At 40.6% G+C, this 15,420-nt stretch overlaps 1 protein-coding gene across 1 annotated transcript in view; it reads left to right on the plus strand.

Moving 5' to 3' along the window:
• The window catches only part of slc4a1ap (solute carrier family 4 member 1 adaptor protein), a 187,590-nt gene extending 180,632 nt beyond the window's left edge, over positions 1-6,958 (plus strand). Inside the window, exons 15-16 of the mRNA XM_063040658.1 lie at positions 4,620-4,692; positions 6,004-6,958. Coding sequence (XP_062896728.1) covers positions 4,620-4,692; positions 6,004-6,053 — 123 coding nt within the window. The 3' untranslated portion in view covers positions 6,054-6,958. The remainder of the gene's footprint in view (positions 1-4,619; positions 4,693-6,003) is intronic.
• The last annotated feature ends 8,462 nt before the right edge of the window (positions 6,959-15,420 follow it).

A 15,420-nucleotide genomic window follows, 5' to 3' on the forward strand; every position in this document is an offset into this window, starting at 1 on the left:
ACATTTTGTGTTTGCTGCTTTGGATAGCCAGCATCCACAGATTTTCTCGTGTCTGTGTCCCAACTTAAACCTGTGCTTTCACGTTTTTGATATTCTTCCCATGGGAAATAATTTCTGGCTCCCTACCTTTCTCTGCCTCTTATAATACTATATGCTTCCATCAGATCACCCCTTAGCTTTGTTCACTCCAGGAAAACAAGCCCAACCTATCCACAGTCTCCCCTTAACCGAATCTTCCAATTTGACCAATATCCTGATGAATCTCCTTTGCAGTTTCTGTAGTATGATGACTAGAACTGCACTATTCCTTTAGTATGGTGACTAGAGCAGCACATAATGATGTTTCAGTTGTTGTGTAACCTGGGTTTTGCGAAGTTGTGGCAAAGCCTGCCAATATTTATATTCTTCACCTCAAACTATGAATGTAGGCTTGCATCCTCTTCACCACCCAATCTAATTGTATTGCCACTCTCAATGAACTATGAACACAACCCCCAAAGTCTCTCAGTTCATCAACATCCCTTAGCATGTGAACATTGACTGTGTATGTCCTACCCATATTACACTTCTGAAAATACATCACCTCACACGTGTTGGAGTTGAATTCAATGCTCTGCCCATATTTTCATCTGATCTATATCCTGATGTAACCTTAGAAAAGATTCCTTGTTATTCACAACCAGCTTTCCCTCTATTTGTTTTACAGTTGTATGGACCGACATTACCTGAGAAGGAAATCTTTACATGGCCTGAAAACTGCATACCACTTTATGCATGCTATGAATATTTGGAATGAAAACTGAAAAATCACATATTTTTGATTTTATTTATTAATTGAATGATATAATGAACTACAGTGCAACAAAGAAAATCTTTCACGTTTTGTAAAATTTTTCTAGCTGTGTCCAATTCCAATTTGGCGGTAACGAAGGTTATGTGCATGGAAGCATTTCAGTTACTGTGCGACCACACAGCCGTGCAGCTTAGAGGGAATAGTGTTCATAACATCATTGATTTTCTGATTATTTTTCTTACATATGTCTCATGAAGAATAGCCTCAGTACTGCCTACTGCAGTACACATCAGAAAAGTATCCTTCCACCATCACCCTCTTGTCTTCTATCACCAGTCAATATTGGATTCATTCAACTAACTCACCTTGAACCCATTTGCCTTAACTTCTGGACCAGCCTACCATGTCAAATGCCTTACTAAATTCAGTTTATGCAATGTTCATTCATCTTAGTTACCTCTTCAAAAAGCTCAGTTGGTTGGGCAGAAAGCCTTCCCTGATCATCCCCAGCCTTTCCAAATTATTCAAATGCTATGGCCTAGAATTTTTTACAATAATTTCTCTATCACTGACGAAAGGCTCACTGGCCGTAATTTTGTAATTGATCCCTTCTGTCCTCCTTAAGTAAAGGATCAACATTAGCTGTCCTCCAGTATTCTGGTAGCTCACCTGTGGCTGATGAAAGTGCAAGAATCTCTGTCAGGTTTTTCAGCTATCTCCTCCCTTAATTCTCATTGCATCCATCCCTGGGCTTTTATCAACCCTTAAGCATACCATGACATCTAAACATCCTGCTCCTTAATATTGATGTACTCCAGATTATTGATGGAACCCTCCCTGAACTCGCTGCCTTTCATATACCTGTCCTTGGTGATTACAGATATTAAGTATAGGACATGGCCCATATCTTGCTCAGAATTGTACCATGTTACTTCTGAATATGGTGCTCTTGAACACTTGCTTTTTCTGTCTGGTGTTAGCCTCCATGTTGCAATTTTGTGCCTTGCAGGTGTAGTGAATTGCCTTCAATCCAGTGTAATGTAATATTATTTAGTAGCATTCTTTGCGGTGCCCTTATTTCATCACTTTTAGTTGCTCACGTTACCAGTATTTCTCCAAGTTTCAATACAGCTGAAAACACTCTTCCAGTGTGTTTAATCCAGATGCAATTGGTTTGTAAGGGTAAGATCTTTAAATGCTTTTATAGTGTAAGTGGTATAAACAAACTATGCATCAAGCTTATTGGATACATTTCGTAATGGCTCCATCTCTGATCAATAATTGCCTTATTATTGTGAAACATCCTAAATTGTTTTCATTATTCAAAGCACCATGTACTTCAATCACACTAATCCCATCTTATCAGTGGAGCAGACATTTTCAACTACCTCTGGCTTTTGCACATACCGGCTCTTCTCAACCCGAAGGTTAGCTTCAGGTCTCAAAATAGAAGCTTGAGCTTGAGTCTGTCTGCTGAGGGAATGCTGCAGTATCTGAGGTGAAGTCTTTAGGATGAGATATTAGACCTCTTCTGTGTTTTCCAATAAGGTTTAAAAGTCACATTTAAATAAGGAGCAGAATATTTTAATGTGTAACTACAAGAACATCTGGCATTTCTATAGGAAGGTGGATACTAGAAGTCCAAGATAACAACTGAGAAAGCCGTAAATGCTGAGCAGCACAGACAAGAAGTATGGTCATAGAAGCAGTTAATGTTTCAAGGCAGTGACTTAGTCAGAAGCATTCATGAAACGTCATTGATTCAAAATGCTAATCTCATATTTCCCCATTTGTTTCTTTATTTACTACATTTTTGTAGCACCTTTAGCAGTGAACTGTCTCAAGGTGCCTTTCTGAACAAAGTTGAGAGTCAGCCACATTAAGACAGATTGCAAAAAGCTGAAGAAGAGAGGGGTGTTTGAAAGAGCATCTTAGAACATAGAATAGAACATAAAGGGTACAGGCCCTTCGGCCCACAATGTTGTGCCGACCCTTAAACCCTGCCTCCCATATAACCCCCCACCTTAAATTCCTCCATCTACCTGTCTAGTAGTCTCTTAAATTTCACTAGTGTATCTGCCTCCACCACTGACTCAGGCAGTGCACTCCACGCGCCAACCACTCTCGGAGTAAAAAGCCTTCCTCTAATATCCCTCTTGAACTTCCCACCCCTTACCTTAAAGCCATTGTATTGAGCAGTGGTGCCCTGGGGAAGAGGTGCTGGCTGTCCATTCTATCTATTTGTCTTAATATCTTGTATACCTCTATCATGTCTCCTTTCATCCTCCTCCTCTCCAAAGAGTAAAGCCCTAGCTCCCTTAATCTCTGATCATAATGCATACTCTCTAAACCAGGCAGCATCCTGGTAAATCTCCTCTGTACCCTTTCCAACACTTCCACATCCTTCCTATAGTGAGGTGACCAGAACTGGACACAGTACTCTAAGTGTGGCGTAACCAGAGTTTTATAGAGCTGCATCACTACATCGCGACTCTTAAACTCTATCCCTCGACTTATGAAAGCTAACACCCCATAAGCCTTCTTAACTACCCTATCTACCTGTGAGGCAACTTTCAGGGATCTGTGGACATGTACCCCCAGATCCCTCTGTTCCTCCACACTACCAAGTATCCTGCCATTTACTTTGTACTCTGCCTTGGAGTTTGTCCTTCCAAAGTGTACCACCTCACATTTCTCCTGGTTGAACTCCATCTGCCACTTCTCAGCCCACTTTTGCATCCTATCAATATCTCTCTGCAATCTTCGACAATCCTCTACACTATCCACAACACCACCAACCTTTGTGTCGTCTGCAAACTTGCCAACCCACCCTTCTACCCCCACATGCAGGTCGTTAATAAAAATCACGAAAAGTGGAGGTCCCAGAACCGATCCTTGTGGGACACCACGAGTCACAACCCTCCAATCCGAATGTACTCCCTCCACCACGACCCTCTGCTTTCTGCAGGCAAGCCAATTCTGAATCCACCTGGCCAAACTTCCCTGGATCCCATGCCTTCTGACTTTCTGAATAAGCCTACTGTGTGGAACTTTGTCAGCACAGCATCTTGAGGAAAGAAATGTTGAAAGCACCATTCAAGATTACCCCCTTAGCTACAGAAGACAGCTGACAATGATAACGGATTAGAATTGGAATGTAAAACCCCTATTTTGTGGACCATACAATATTGGGAGGGCTGAAGAATGGGAAGAGTTCATAGTTTTCAGAAGGCATGAAACATTGGAGGGCTTTGTAAACAAAGATGCGAATCTTAAAATTGCGTGTTAATTTGATTTGTATCTGATGGTCCACAATGAACATTGATAAGATTTGTTGCACCGACTGGAGACCAAACAAGCCTTTATCAGAGTGCTCAAGTTTGAAGGCAACACTAGCATGGTGTCAGCAGTAGGAATGAAAGCTGAGTAGCCAATGTGAATTGTAAAACACTCCTCTATTTGACAGGGCTACAAATGATACTGTCAGTTCCCTCAATCTATTGACTTCTCGTGCCCTCTGACTGGCCCTTCACCATCGTATTTTGAGGGAGGTTAAATGGACTAGAAAAGCAGCCGTAATAAAATTATTTAAAAACATATATCTAAGTTTATATTACATTTATATCTAAGTATCAAAACAATGTTAACGTCTCTGATAGCAAGTGTTCTTGATATAAAACTTCTGAGTCTTATTTGTAACATTTTATATTTTCTTATCAGGTTTTCAGCATTGCTTTTTTTTCTTTATTCTGTGTTGATAACAGATACTGATTGGTTGTATTTAACTCCAGTTATTTCTGCTTATTTAATATTTCTCTTCCCACAGCCACCTCAAGAACTCACATCGGAACACTACCCTAGTGATGATCCTGATTACTGTGTTTGGATGCCCCCTACAGGTATTTCTCCTCAACTGCAAAAGAGACTTGATGAGTCAGAATTGTTATCCAAAAATGAAAATGATTTGAATGATGTCTATCATTGTTAAACTGCAGCACAACTAGTAGCATGAAAATGTTGACACGCATTAAACAAATGACTTTTCTAGGCTTTGGAGGTGACAGAATAGAGTTTCTGTCTGAGAGCTTGTGACCTAGGTTTGTTTCTGACCTTGGGTGCTGTCTGTGGTGTTCACATGTTTTCCCTGTAATTGTGCTATTTTCCTTTGGTTGCTTCAGTTTCCTCCCACCTCCCAAAGATGTGAGGGTTGGCTGTGCCATTGTAAGTTGTCTGGAGTGGGTGGTAAAGTCTGACAAGAGATGATACTGTGAGCAGAATACATTAGAAGGAAAATTATTGGGAGATTGAGGTTGCCCTGTGAACTAGCATAGACTCAATGGGCCAAACTGGCTGCCTTCTATGCCGTAAGAAAACATGAAATATGGAGTGCCTGTGAGTTTAATATTTGTTGATTCCTACAGTCCAATAATTAATAATGTATTCACCCCTTTGAGGGCATAGTTGTTTACGTTGGTAGCTGCCAGTCAACTTGTACAGTCTAGAAACAACTAGAAATCTCATTCTTTCAGGAGGTGAGTTATTGATGATGGTTAATATGCGCATCTCCACCCCTCTCCTACCAGTTAAAGCCAGTATTTGTAATGTTGACCATGAAACTACCAGACTGTCATACAACAGCTGGTTCTGTAACCTCCTTTCAGAAAGGAAACCTGTCATCCTTAATTGGTTTGGCTATTTTTTGAATTAAATACATCTGATTAAGTGGTTGATTCTTAACAGTCTCTAAACTGACTCAGGAAGCCACTCATTTTAACGATTAATGAAAGATGTGCATCAAGTAGTAAAACGACATCATGTAGAGTGTAGATGGGGTGAAGAACACACACTGTTATTCCTAGGGAAAGTTAAAACGTAGAGGGCACAGGGTTAAGATGAGCGGGAAAAATTTAAATATGACCTGAGGGGAAATTTCTTGGGTGCTGGGTATAAGGAATTAGCTGCCAGAGAAAGGTAAACTAACAATATTTAAGACTTTGGACTGGTATATTGATAAGTAAAGTTTAGAGGGGTATGGCCCAAACAAAGAACAAGTAAAATAGTTTAGATGGAGATCTCAGTCAGGATGGATAAGAAGGGCCTGTTTCCACTGTATTATTCTATAACATCCATAATTTGTGAATGCAAAGGTATTGCATATTGCATTAGTTGTTGACTCGGGATGTTCCTTTTTTCTCCCTGTCACCTCAAAGGTCAAACAGGCGATGGGAGGACACACCTGAACGACAAATATGGCTACTGAAGGCTTGAGGTGGATGTGCATCCCGAGGGCTTTCACCTCATCGGAGGATGTTTGAAGATGGGCTGTGCCACTACCATCATGTTTGGATTTGGGCAGTGATGCTTCCCCAATGCCATTTGGACTCCCGCTATGTGTAAAATTTCCATTGACTTTGTACAATTACTGCCACTCTGGAGACAGGAGAGTAAATCACAGTCTTTGCCCTATGGGCCCTCACAGACAGGATGTAGCATGATGGGGAACAAGTCCACACCAGTAGTTTCTGACATGGTTATTGACATTATAGCCAAAGTATCAACTTGAACACTTCCGCCACTGTCTATCCCTACCCATCATCTCGACATATAAAGTGGGGGCAACGTGAGATGAAATTGGAACCCTGCACTTGGTGCATGGGGTAATCAGGAATCCCTGCCCTCTCAAGCTGTAAGCAGAGACTCAGAAATATTTACAGCAGCAGCTGGTTTGACAAAGGCAACAGCTGACAGAGTCTAATTGCCAGTAGTGCTGCATTCCCGCTGCATTCCCACTGCATTCACCAGTGGAAATCTGGAATGAGATGTCTACAATAAGTAACCTAAAGTATGCAGTGTATTTGTTTCTGGTTATTACATGTGCTATTGTTTCAACACTCCCATGATTTCTTCAGTGCATGTCCATACTTTGTAACAGGAATGTTTGGGTATAATGAGTGATGTTCTGACCTGGCTCTCTACCAAAAGCCTTGTTTATGTTGGAATTTCTTGCCATGTGTCATTGGCCATTCTCCCAATACTAATAATAGAGGGGCGTCTGTAGTTCCTGAAATCTAGTCAGAAAACTATCTTTGTATGCATGCATATTTCATCAACCATGTTGCGTGGTCACTTTTAAAAGGATGAGACCATCCTACTGCTCTGTTACTCTGGGAATAAATGTATATTGTTTTGAATAATAACTTTTTGTTTATGTGGGATTGGTTTACTATTATCACATGTACAGAGATACAGTGAAAGGCTGTTGTTTGCTATGTCATTCAGCCAGGTGGCGCCGAACGTAATCAAAAGAAAGCAGAATGCAGAATATAGTGTTGCAGTTACTGAGCAAGTATGTTGTACTGAGTTAAGTTAGCTGCTTTCCCAAGGCAGCAAGAAACATAGACGGAGTCAATGGAGGAGAGGTTGATTTCATAATGAACTGGGCTGCATTCACAGCTCTCTACAATTTCTTGCAGTCCTCAGCTGAACATTTGCCATACCAACCTGTAGTACATCTGGATAGGATGCTTTCTATGGTCCACCTTTCAAAACTGGTAAGAGTCATGGAGGACGTGTCAAGTTTCCTTACCCTGCTGCGGTTTTGGCTTGGAATGTCAGTGGACATAGAATACACTTTGCGATGCCTAAGTACCTGTAATTAGATTTATCCTTGATAATTGGTTTTGGTTCGCACCTGTAACTAATTCGAAACCCTTTGATTTTCTACTTTTTAGCTATTTAGTAACATAAGTGCCAGTGTGCCTAAATTGTTAATATTCCCTCACTCGAGCTGGAAAGTTCCAAGTTTTGTTGCCTAATTGAAACATAATTTAGGCAAATAATGCAATGCAGTACTGAGGGAATGCTCCACTGTCAGTAGATACTGGATAAGAAACCAGGCCCAGTTTACAGCATTAAAAGATTACAAGGCATGATTTTCAGAAAGAGCATTGGTATATTCCCTATGTGTGACTGTTGGTACTGTTTTGGCTATATTCATGTGTATGGTAGAATGATAACTGAACTTGAACCAAAGCAGACTCCCTACTCCATATTCTGCCACAGAAAGAAAAAAATCTGGGAGGACAAAGGAATTTTCTCAGAATATTAAAAGTAAAGTAAGACCCTCATAAAATATGACTGATGACTGCTCCTAAAGAAAAAGAAGGCATTATGAACCTAGAATTTGCAGCTGTGCACAGAGACCAGGTAGAACTGGAGGATGGAGGGGTATCCATGGATTCCACATTAGCCACAGCAGCCACCTAAGAACCCCAAGAAGTGGATCGGAAGTCAAAAATCCTTAAATCTAAGAGACTATCTAAAAAGAAAGAACAATTTGCTGCATTTCCTACATAGACTGCATTTACAAAGTACTTTGTTGCCTTTTGAAATTTTGTGACATATTTAAAGCCATGGTGTAAGTATCCTCATTTTTAATTTAATTCTGCACACGTCAGGTTTTATATATCCTCTTATATATATACTCCACCACACTGCGATATGACCTGCTCTTGTGTGCTCTAATCTAAACAGAAAACCTCTAAGTATATGTGAGCATAATTTTCTAAATTGTTAATAGCTGTTTCCCTCCTGAGCTCAATTGCCTTTCAGAAGGTTAAAGGAATCTTTTCTTCCACACTCGTATTCTAATCAGAAGGGGGGGAAGCTTAAAATATTTAATGCTATATCTATTTTTTGGAATGGAATAAAGAGTTTTGTGTTACATTCTGCATAGCAATATAACATAACAAATGGGAATAGGAGTAAGAGCTTTGGTTCTTGATCCCGCTGTTTTACTCAACAAAATTATGGCTGATCTTCTATATCAATCCCACTTTCCTGTCCATATCCATTGGTTCCTCTAAAATCCCAAATGCCCATTAATCTCAGCTTTCAAATATAATCAATATTTGAGCTTTTGCAGCCCAAGCTTTCACTATCTAAATTAAATTTTGATGCATATCTATCTTGAATGGCCTAGTTCTATTTAGGTCCCTACTTCTAGGCTTCCTATCTATATGAAACATCCCCTACTCCCCACTCCACCATGTCCAAGAACTTGACTCCCAATTATTTTCATTAATTTATATTTTCAACATTGAAATGTTGGGCGATTTTGTTTCATGTGAATGTTAGTGAAAGGCAAGTTCTTCAAACAAAAGAGGAAGACTAACTCTGTCTGCCATGTTAGCTGCTTTGGTCCCATGATGGTGCCTTTCCATACAGTTGAATTAGATAACTTGTCACTTTCCTTTGTAAATCTGTTATCATCTGCTGCTGTTGCTAGGCATTGCATGTTGCAAAAAGCAATCTATGACCCTTTTATCCTAATAAATAGCTTTATGCCCTATAATTGGAAGCTTAGTGACCAATTTTTCCCCCTCTTATTCTTGTAACAAGGGTTTGCTCCAACTCCTGGGGCAAATTCAGTCAACTCGGTTCTATGCTCTGGAATTAGTTATTTGCATCCTTCTGTGTTTTCCACTGACTCTGCAATGGCCTTCAAGGAGGATGGGTGGTAACACACATGGGTTTAGGAAATTAATTCCAGAGCATGGAACTCATTTGACTGAAGGTGCCTGAAAGAAAGTTGGATTAAACACATGATGTCAGGGTCAGAAAAGTAGACAGTTAAGGAGTGAGAGTATTCTAATGGTAAAGAAAGTGCAAGAAAAAGCAAGATTTTCGAGCATAGAGAACCACATAACAATGATGTAACATTTAAATCTTCATTGCTTTTTGCTGTATATTTCGCTTTAGTTTTTATTTTTTGTCTCAACTATGATTTTTTTTTATTCCTTTCTCCGGGACATGGATGTCACTATTAAGGACAACATTTATTTCCCATTCTTGATTTTCCCTAAGAAGGTATCCTGAAGCTTCTGGTGAAGGTGTCCCTGCAGTGCTGTGAGGTAAGGTGTTCCTGGGCTTAGACCAAATAATAGTGGTGTAACGCAATGTGTTTCCAAGTCAGAAGAATGCATTTTGGAGGAGTTTTCTAGGGGGGTTGCTAAAGTCATAAAGTTATAAAGCATAGCCACAGGCTCTTTGACCCACCATGCTCATGTCAACCATCCGTAATAATCTCAGTTAACTGAGTTAATTCTCCATCCCTCTAGGTCCTGATTATTCAAATATCTGTCCAGAAGCCCCTCAAATGTTGATATTGTTCCTGACCCACCGCCTCCAATTTTAGTTCATTCCAGATACTTACTACTCTCTGTTGAAAAATTGGCATCTCAAGTCCCCTTTAAGGTGCCTCCTTCTCACCTGAAACCTTTGTCCTCTAGTCTTAGACACTCCTAATAGGGTGGTACAATAACTTAGTGATTAGCCCAATCTCTTTACAGTGCCAGCAATCATCAATCAGGGCTCAATTCCCATAGCTGCCTGAATGGAATTTGTACGTTCTCCCTGTGACCATGTGGGTTTCCACCAGGTGCTCTGGTTTCCTCCCACATTACGAGGACATACAGTTAGGGTTAGTAAGTTGTGTGCATTCTGTGTTGGTGCTGGAAGCATGGCGACACTTGCAGACTGCCCCAGCACAATCTCACTGACTCAAACCACACATCTCACTGTATGTTTCAATGTACATGTGACGAATAAAGCTAATGCCTCTTCTTCTAAATAGATTCTGTCTATAGATCTATGCCCATCATATTTTATGTATATACCTCTGTCATGTCACCTCTCAGCATCCTGTGCTTCAGGGAAGATTGACCCAGCTTGTCTCACGTTATAACTTTCCCTCCACCCAGCACTCTTACCCTTAATCATTATCTTTGGTAGAAACTATGTACATTCTTTTCAAACCTTTCTCCCTAAATCTACACACTCACTTATGAATTCTCAGCTAAACATTGCTGCCTCCAGATTGTGACTCTTTCCTATTTCTCCTGGCCTTTGAGAATCTCACATTGCAGCCACCCCCTCAGTGAACAGTTCTCACTGTTTTTAAAGGAGCTTAACAGCAAGTATGTAGTTCACATATTTTGTGGAACTGTTGGAAAAATGATGCAGCACTAAAATCAACACCAGCACTTCACCTACACAGCGGGGAGTGAAGTCTTATTTATTTAAAATACTAGCTGCTTGTATGTGGTAGATTTAAGCGGGAGTGTTTGGAACCAAAGCATAAATGAATTTGCTAAAGGTATCAAGCACAAACCGCCATATCAAAGTGAAATACACTTTAAAAGATAGACTTCCAGCTTCCATTTATGAAGAATCCTTCATAACCTTGAAATGCTCCAAAGTGCTTTGCAACTAATGACACAGTTGTTGGCATTATGGTAAGAAAAGTGGCAGATAATTTATTCACAGCAAGATACAACATGTTTGAAAATAGTGCCAACAATAGTTGGATTTTTTTATTATGTTGATTGTATATTAACCAGAACATCAGATAATGCCATGAAATTGTTGATGTCCACTGAGTGAAAGCAAGTGAACATTCAGTTAAATGCCTCATCTGAATCACAGCACCTCCCTTAGAACTGAATGAATTGGGAATGGAAACATAACCTTCCAACGCTGCTGCTAAGTGGCAAAGGGCTGACTCCCTTGGTCAGTAGGTTGAACACACACACATGAACTACCAGATTCCAAGCTCAGCTGATAAATCTGAATCATATCAGCTTGACTGGCAAAGCGTCTGATCCAGAGGAGGTTAAAGGATCCCAATGTTTATATTTACCCCACCCCCACCACCCAGAAACAGAGAAGGATACAGTCCTAATGCAGGCAAATGAAATTAATGTGCAGTGGATGGGCGCAAAGGTCAACATGGGCTTGCTAAACTGAAGGGTTCATTTGTGTGCCGTATTTCTCTATGACTCTCCCATGTGCCGAAGATAGTCGGAATACAAGAAAGCCCAGCCAGATTCTATCCTTACGAGAGACTAGATGCTAAATGAAGAAAGGTGGGGCTGGGGAAGTGATGGGTATACAGAGAAACATCAGTGAGTTAATCTGCTGTTGGTATCATCGATATTCATGAAAACAATTTCCAGTTCACTGCTTTCATCACTTCCATTGATTAATAAATTCTATATCCACTAGCCTTGGGCAGCACTTGCCGAAGGAAGTCAGTGACCCAGAAATACTAGCGGATAGGGACGCAGAACAACAAAATGAGCAAGAGAGGCAAGATTGTTGGAACATTGAATGTTGAAGTTGATTGCCTCATGCAGGGTTTTGACCCGAAACATTAACAATTCCTTTTCTCCCATACAGATGATGCTCAATCAGCTGAGTTACTCCAGCAGGTTGTTTATTGCTCCAGACTCCAGACAGAGTCTACAACCTCTCACGTCTCTCTCTGTTGGAACATTGTCACCTCCATGTCAGGCAGCATTCTGTTTGATGAAAGGTTATCAAACAGAAATATTAACTGTTAACCACCCATCTGTAGCAGTTCTTGGAGACGTCCCACTGATTCAACAGGGAAATTAGCTATTAGTACCTTCTCATACCAAGAACAAATACAACCAAAAATAGTGTGCTGGATTTTCTTTGAACCTGCTTTGTACAGTTAGCTGGTGCCGTATGGAGAGGGTTCAAAGGAGGTTCACGAAAATGATTCCAGGATTAAATGCTTGTCAAGTGAGGAGTGTTTGATAGCTCTGGGCCCATACTCACTGGAATTTGGAAGAATAAGGGGTGACCTAATTGAAACCTATCAAATGGTGAAAGGCCTTGATAGAATATATGTGGAAAGGATGTTTCCTATGGTGGGAGTGTCTAAGATCAGAGGACGCAGCCTCAACATGGAGGGGTATCCTTTTAGAATGGAGATGAGGAATTTCTGTAGCCAATGAGTGGTGAATCTGTGGAATTTGTTGCCATAAGCAGCTGTGGAGGTCAAGTCTTTATGTGTATTTAAGGCAGAGGTTGACAGATTCTTAATTGGTCAGGTCACGGGAGGTGGGGGAGAGGGGGGAACAGGAGATTGGGATGGAGAGGAAAAATGCATCAGCCATGATGAAATGGTGCAGCAGATTCGATGGGCCAAATGGCCTAATTCTATTCCTATCTCTTATGGTCTTAATCAAGTATACAGTGTTTACAAAGTTCCAGTTTGTTGAGATCATCCGCACTCACTGTCCAATAAAGGCTTTCAAACTCACTATTATTTCATACCTCTGTAAAAGTTGAAAGAGTCTTTATATAAAATACAAAATATAAATATGTTACGGAGGCTTGAATAAGAATAAAAATGAGAAGGAACAGAGCAAAGAAATTAGGAGGTGTTTTTTGAAGGAAAAAAAAGCAGATCTAGCAATCAGTGTAGAAAATATAGCCTATTTAAGGGATTTCAATACTATATTGGAGACACCAGAAACTGCAGATACTGCAAAGTGGAACAACACAAAATGCTTGAGGAACTCAGCTGGCCAGACTGCATCTATGGAGGAAAATGAACAGTCACATTTTGTGTCGAGATATTTCATCTGGACTGGAAAGAAAGAGGAGAGATGGCCAGTATAAAAAGGTGTAGGGGAGGCGAGAAGCAAGAGTTGGCAAGTGATCGATAGATGAGGAAGATGATGTCAAAAACTGGGAGATGATGGGTGAAAGTGACAGAGGGCTGAAGATGATGGAATCTGATAGGAGAGGATGGTGGAGCATGGAATAAAGGGTAAGAGGTGGGAGGAAAACCGGTAGGAAGAGTGAGTGATGGGCAGAGGGAGAGAGTCAGAAAGGGGAATGTCGTGATGGGGGCCAGGTGGATCAGGAGGAGAGAGAAAGCAGATTGCTTGTTGCTCTCATCTGTAGAACACTGATATTGGGTATTAATCATATGGAGCAGTGTCATTGCAGGTAACAAACTGGGTAAGCTGAGCAATAGGATGTGGGTGTCTGTACCTGATGGATGGAATCCTACTTAAGTGTTTCATGTTCAGCGTACAAACAAACAATGCTGCATGTTGCCACAAGATGGGGTTGTCGCAGTGTCAAACATGGATCTCCCTGTATGAACACTGCTTTTTAAAAACTCTGTCTTTCTCAGAAAGTACAGTCTCCTTTTTACATCAAATATACAAATGAGTGAAGACAACTAAGATGTCTTCTTAAAGCTATTCTGGAAAGGGATCTGTAAGAGGAATGGGTAAGAAAACTAAGTGAAGTTTCCCTGTTTCCTAGCCAACACATAGATCCATATAGAAATGTAAAGCAGTGCCTGGGGCAGTAGGATTTGAGTGATTCTGTAGCACTCTTCTCCGATCAGAGTTGGATTGTTCCTATAATTGGAGCTGAATTTTATGATTCAAGCGTTGTTCTCAGCTTTTCATCTTTCCTCAGGGGGAATAGCAAGTGCCAGTGCCTTAAGATATGGATGGAAAGCCCGAGGCAGGAACGACTGTGTGGAGGTGAGTGCACTTGAGCATTATCTGAACCCTTTGGAAGTAGAAATCAACTACTGAGACCAATCTGAAACCTAAATAATTAAGCATATTCCTTAAATAAATAAAAACAGAAACAGCAAATTGGTAAGAGTCTGTGGAGTGAGAAACAAAGTGGATGGCCCATTATTCTAAATTTTATGTTCTAACACCATTGCTTTGCCTCTTTTCCTACATTGAAATGCTTGCATAAGTATGTCACTTAAATAATGAGTCCTGAAGAAGGGTCTCACTCGGAAATATCGACTGTTTGTTCATTTCCATGGATGCAGCCTGACCTGCCTGAGTTCCTCCAGCATTTTGTGTGCATTGCCTTGGATTTCCAGCATCTGCAGAATTTCTTGTGTTTAAGAAATGTGGTTTTACAGGATGTGTGGCTGCGTGATTCAGAAAGTTAAAGTAGAACGCAAATGGAAATAGTTGGAAACTGCTCAGCCAGTTGGGTAAGACTGTTTCATTACACAGTCATCTGAAAATTAAACCACTGATTATCCAGTCTAGTAATTTGTCAGCTATGCATCAATGGTTAGTGCCCTCTGAATTCAAGTCCAGTTCCAGTCACTTGAATATTTGACTCTAAAGAAGGTACCCCACGACCCCTGTGCCCTCTCAGACGGGCAGTGATATCCTGTACATTGAAGAGGATCAGGGGAACTTTAATGGAATTTACCATATAGAAAGCCCATTTGGCACCATGTGCCCTTTGAAAAAGCATCTGGTTGTTGTCATTATTGTGGGAGCTTTCTGTGTACCTGCTGGCTATTTCCCCATATTACAATTTAGACCCTTGCTGAGACTTGAGCACTTGACTTATAAGGGGAGGCTGGTTAGACTTAAGATTTTTTTGCCTGGAGTAAAGGAGGCTGATGATTATCCTTATAGATGTTTATAAAACCATTAGGGGTGTTAATGCAAATATCTAATCAGCCAATCATGTGGCAGCAACTCAACGCATAACAGCATGGAGACATGATTAAGAGATTCAGCTAATATTCAGGTCAAACATCAGAATAGGGAAGAAATGTGATTGATCTAACTGACTTTGGCTGTGGAATGATTGTTGGTGCCATATGTCTCAGGTTTGAATGTCTCAGAAACTACTGATGTCCTGGGATTTCCATGCACACCAGTCTCTAGAGTTTACAGAGAATGGGGCAGTGAACAAAAAAAATCAAGTGAGCAGCAGTTATGTGGGCAAAATGCCTTGTTAATGAGAGA

Source organism: Mobula hypostoma, chromosome 2 (genome assembly GCF_963921235.1).
Source record: "Mobula hypostoma chromosome 2, sMobHyp1.1, whole genome shotgun sequence".
Classification (NCBI taxonomy): Eukaryota; Metazoa; Chordata; class Chondrichthyes; order Myliobatiformes; family Myliobatidae; genus Mobula; species Mobula hypostoma.